This window comes from Nicotiana attenuata, chromosome 11 (assembly GCF_001879085.1).
Source record: "Nicotiana attenuata strain UT chromosome 11, NIATTr2, whole genome shotgun sequence".
Taxonomy (NCBI): Eukaryota; Viridiplantae; Streptophyta; class Magnoliopsida; order Solanales; family Solanaceae; genus Nicotiana; species Nicotiana attenuata.
In genome coordinates, this window is record NC_031999.1 from 16,383,649 (window position 1) to 16,389,354 (window position 5,706).

Here is a 5,706-nt window from a genome sequence, read left to right on the forward strand (position 1 = left end):
AATTGTTCTTTCATAAAAAGGTCTCAAAGAAAATTGCGTAAATAAAAAAGAGAGACGTGGCATAGAGAGATATATAGATATGTTATTTGCCAATAATCTTAGAGATTTTAAAGGCGATAATTAAGATCCCTAATCTGGGCAGTGGCAGAGAGCTGACCGTTTCCCCCCTCATCTTTCTTTCCTCTCACCACGTTGTCTGTGGTTGTTCCTCGTCTTTGTCAACTTAGTCATATTATTATTATTATTATTCTGTATTATAGTATAACATAAATAGACATGGATTTCATTTCTCTGACCTTCTTCTCTCTCCTCATTCCCACCATTTTCTCTCCAAATGGCCTTCAAAACCAATAACAATAATAATGTGATGATTATGATGCAATGACAATTTTCTTAGAGACGAGGATAGAAAAACACAATCCCTTATTTGAATCAATGTTCCATGTTGATTGATTAAAATCCTATGATCAACCTATTGGCTCCACACATGATCAGCTGGGATTAATGAAGAAATGAAATGAATGAGTATAGAGCAAAATATATGTTTGTTCCAATCATCCGGTTTGTCCTCCTTGTATTGTCTTTCTCATCTTCTATTTGCATACCGCTAACATTCATGAATTTGATTACTTAATTTCTGCTATGGCAGGTTCTTTCTCTAATTGAATCTTAACACAAAGCCCAAATCTGGAGAGCTATCTGAGGTCAATAGTTTTATGTGCTATTATTTATCTGACAATAGTAGTTTATCCTCTTGGACAAACGCTTCAATCTACAACCTAGGCAAGGAATCTGACCAAAAAAAAAAAATAATTTAAACGAAAATCTATTACAACTTCTCTAATACATCAATATTTGCAAGAGTTCCAAATTTTATTTTCAGAAATTTCATGATTCAATGTTTGTCTGCAGCTTTCATGCTACTAAAATCTAATTGTGTAATAGTAAAGGGCAGCCCGGTGCACTAAGCTCGCGCATAAGCACTAAGCTCCCGCTATGCGCGGGGTCTGGGGAAGGCCGGACCACAAGGGTGTATTGTAAGCAGCCTTACCCTGCATTTCTGCTAGAGGCTGTTTCCACGGCTTGAACCCGTGACCTCCAGGTCACATGGCAGTATGTAGCTTTCATTGTGTAATAGTAATAGCATTAAATTCCACGAGTTCTTTGGCCAGAATACTATAATGATCATTAAGTAGGTACTACATTACTCTTGCTTGCTAATTGTTGCTTGTACCATGTTATTAATTATTTGTTCACTACTTACGTTTCAAGGATATCCTCAATTGGTGCAGATGAGCAATATGGCATTAGAAGCTGCAAGTCAGTCCAGAAAGAGTGACGAAACTGTCAAAGCTGCCTGCAGTTCCACTTCTACCATACCATATAATCAAAACACATCAGAGCAATTGCTAAAAAATAGTGCAAACTCTGGTCCTGAATTGCAGCATCAACCGCTTTTTCGTACAGATCAGAGTTCCAAAAACAATGCTAGTCTAACCAATGACGTCCAGCCATGTGAATCCAGAACTGATGAAGCTATTAATAATATTTTTACAACTAATCCCTACCACTTGCCTAGCCCAAAGCCAGTCATGAAGCCAAGTACACGTAGCGATAGCTTAGAGAGTTCCAGTAGTGCACCTCTCAAGCCCCACACTGGTGGTGATGTTCGATGGGACGCCATTAACTCTGTTTCTTCAAGAGGATCATCTCCCCTTGGCCTTAGCAATTTCCGATTGTTGAAGCGCCTAGGCTATGGTGATATTGGAAGTGTTTACCTTGTGGAACTCCGAGGAATGAACACTTACTTTGCCATGAAAGTCATGGATAAAGGATCTCTAGCAAGTAGAAATAAATTGCTTAGAGCTCAAACAGAAAAGGAGATTCTTGGTCTTCTTGATCATCCATTCTTGCCCACCTTGTATTCCTACTTTGAGACTGACAAGTTCTATTGCATAGTCATGGAGTTCTGCAGTGGTGGTAACCTTCACTCCCTCCGCCAAAAGCAGCCCAATAAGCATTTTACTGAGGAAGCTGCTAGGTATGTTAATTAGTTCCGCTCTTCTCATGTTAAATCAATCAGCCTGTTCTCATATCATGTTACTCTATAGTTTTTTGCAAATGCATCTTAGTTTAAGCCTGTTCTTATGTCGTGTCACTCAAACCAGTTGGTAACGGCTTGCACCCCCACAGGTCTAGGCCACCATTCCGAGTCACATGATCCTCTCATATCAATTGTTATAGACTGATCAGGATAGCCCAATCCAAAAGACTAGTCTATTAGGTGCGTCACTCTTATATTCTTATTATCGATAGTCTTTCCAACCAATGAGGAAACTCAATCGGTTCTCAACATGATCAGTTTGATAAGAGAACCTTTGTCTTTGATCTTTATAATCTTTGCCCAAAAAAGTCTGTTTTAGCAATTAAATGCGAGTAATAACATTAGGTGAGAGTTGTGAAACTTATGGTTCTACTTGCTACTTTGTGAAGAAGTTAAATCTGTTACTGATGAAATTCTATTAATATTATGAACTTGAAGCGATAAATTATACTCAATCTATCTCATCAGTTTTTCACATTCTAACAATAGCTTCTCCAGTACTTTAAAGAAATAGTATATCATAATTCACTAACTCAATATAGTCTAGAATTAATACATCCAAACCTTCTTATGTCTTGATCTAAGGGTATTAATGATTTAAATTATTTCACTTGATTTGTTCAATGCTTTTGATTGAAGTATCCCATAAGTGACATTTAGGGTTGGTATATGTTAAAATCACTTTCTGAAACACCAATTGACTGAGATTAATAATTAAATTTTGCAGGTTTTATGCATCAGAGGTATTGTTGGCACTTGAATATCTGCATATGTTAGGAATTGTATACCGAGATCTAAAGCCGGAAAATGTACTAGTGAGAGCTGAGGGTCATATTATGCTGTCTGATTTTGACCTGTCACTCCGTTGCTCCGTCAATCCAACTCTTGTGAAGTCTTCATCTGTACATGCAGGAGGGAATTATGGCAGTAATACAAATTCTAAAAGCGGTGGAGGAGGAGGCATCTTAGATGATGAGAATGCAATGCAGGGTTGTATGCAACCATCAAATTTTCTCCCTCGCATTCTTCCTGCCAAGAAGAATCGCAAGTCTAAATCAGATTTTGGGCTGTTTGTGGGAGGATCACTCCCTGAACTAATGGCAGAGCCAACTAATGTGCGCTCAATGTCATTTGTGGGCACTCATGAATACTTAGCCCCAGAAATAATCCGCGGTGAGGGTCATGGTAGTGCAGTAGATTGGTGGACTTTTGGTATATTCTTGTACGAACTTTTGCATGGGACAACTCCATTTAAAGGTTCTGGAAATCGCGCCACGCTGTTTAATGTAGTAGGCCAACCATTAAGATTTCCAGATGCTCCACAAGTGAGTTCTATGGCTCAAGATCTTATAAAGGGACTCCTCGTCAAGGAGCCACAGAAGAGAATCGCGTATAAGAGGGGCGCCACTGAGATAAAACAACATCCATTTTTCGAGGGTGTGAATTGGGCTTTGGTGAGAAGTGCTGTTGCTCCTTATGTACCTGAGCCTGTCGACTTTTCCCAATATGCCAGTAAAGAATCATCAGCTCATTCAGACAAGAAGTTTGCTGCTGAAATTGTTAGTCATGATAAAAACAAGAGTTGTTCTACTGATTCTTCATACATTAATATTGAGTACTTTTAGGATATTTGGATTCTTAATAAGAATTCATATACCTTGTAGCAACAATAATTAAGTTGTACAGAGAATGCAAAACATATTATAATTAGGTGACAAAAATTAGTGGGGTTTCGCAGATGTGCTATAAGGATTTAATGTTACTAGGGTATATAGGAAGAGTTCAATGCTGCGTTCTCTCGATAGCAACTGTCTCATGGGGATCTATAAAACGTACAATACTGGTCAAATATTCTAAAAACTATTGTCGAAGAATTTGCTTACAATGGCGATTAAAGTAATCTGTATTATGCTTACAAGGTAGAGACAATTTTTGAAGTATAGTTGAAGTGGCCTACTATATATTAGGATTGCTTTTGATGAACTAGATGTATAGTGTGGAGCATTACGGTGTGTTCATTCTGCAATGTATGACTGTTCAAAACCGAACTGTAACCGTTAACCGAATTGCAAAATTGGCTTGTTGCTTATTGATATCGAGTTATCGGGGTAATGGTTGGTGAGCAGATTGAAATTTTATAAATAATGGTTTAACGGTTTGGGGGCGGATTACTCAATTTTCTTATCGGATAAATCATAGTTCCATTAAGAATTATTATTTTACACTTTTACCCCAATATATATAAAGTACTACTTGAAATCCTAAATCCCTAATTTGTCAATTCAACACCCTCAACAATCAGCTCTTCAAAGTTCAAACATGGATTTTGTAACGACCCGACAATTGTTTTGAGCTCTAGCGCGTCATTCGACGGTTTGAGGCCTTGAGTAGCTTCACTTCATGTATTATGACTTGTACGTGGTTGGACTTGAATTCCAGGAAGTTTGGAGTTGATTCGAAAGGAAATTCTCAATTCGGAAACTTTAAATTGGAAGAGTTGACTAGGGTTTGACTTTTGAGTAAATGATCACGGAATCGGGATTTGAAGGTTCCAATAGGTTTGTACGATGTTTTCGGACATGGACATATGTTCGGGTTGAGTATCGGGTGGTCCGGGAGCATTTCGACACTTATGTTGGAAAGTTGGCATTTTGAAAGTTTTAAAAATTCTTAAGTTTGACTTGAGGTGGACTTTGGTGTTATCGATGTCCGTTTGCGATTCCGAGCCTTGGAATAAGTTCGTATTATAATTTGTGACTTATGCATAAAGTTTGGCGTCACTACGGGATGTTTAAGTATGAATCAGATGAGTTACGTCAAAGTCTGAAAGTTTAAAGAAAGGGTTTGATCGTCGATTCGTAGTTTTGATATTGTTTGGCATGATTTGAGGCTTCGACTAAGTTTGTATCATGTTTTAGGATGTATTGGTATGGTTGGATGGGGTCCCAGGGGCCTCGGGTGTGAATCAGGTCGAGTTTTGGACTTAAAGAATTATTGAAGCTTAAGGTTTTAGGGTGATCGCACCTGCGAGGTTTTGGCTGCAGGTGCGGGACGGCAGAAGCGGCAAAGGGGTCGTAGAAGCGGTTCTGGATGACCTGGGCAGTGGCCGCAGGTGCAAGATTATTTTCACATCTACGAGCTCGCAAATGCGGGCAGTGGAGCGCATAAGCGAAAAAGTGAAGAGGCATGGCCTTCCGCAGATGTGGAGGCTCAAGCGCAGATGCGCTTCTGCAGGCGCTACCAAATCTTCCGCACAAGAGGAGCTAGACAGGGCTAGTGAAGGACTGCATATGCGGTCGAAATTCTGCAGAAGCTGGCTCGCAGAAGCAGGTGCGACTGTTTGGCCGCAGGTGCGATGATCACCGGGCAGAATTCTTTGTCTAAGTACGGGATTTGGCTCACTCTTCTCTCATTTTCTCTTGGTTGGGCGATCCTTGGAGCTCTTGAAGAGGAGATTTTCATCATCTATTGCAAGGTAAGTAATTCCCACATATTGTAAGTTAATTTCATGGATTTTATAAGGATTTAGCAGGGTTGTGGAAATACTCAGTTCCTCGGTGTGGTAAGTCTATACAAGCGGTTATTGGTTGTACATGTTGGCT

At 39.3% G+C, this 5,706-nt stretch overlaps 1 protein-coding gene across 2 annotated transcripts; it reads left to right on the top strand.

Annotated features, from left to right (window-relative positions):
• LOC109234178 (serine/threonine-protein kinase AGC1-7-like) lies at window positions 283-4,046 on the top strand. Of its 2 annotated transcripts, XM_019400059.1 has the most exons (4): window positions 283-561; window positions 650-704; window positions 1,293-2,041; window positions 2,832-4,046. In XM_019400059.1, exons 3-4 carry the CDS (start codon window positions 1,293-1,295, stop codon window positions 3,727-3,729), a joined length of 1,647 nt encoding a protein of 548 aa, XP_019255604.1. In that variant the 5' UTR covers window positions 283-561; window positions 650-704; the 3' UTR covers window positions 3,730-4,046. The 2 variants fall into 2 exon arrangements, with proteins under 2 accessions (XP_019255604.1, XP_019255605.1); XM_019400060.1 differs by lacking the exon at window positions 650-704.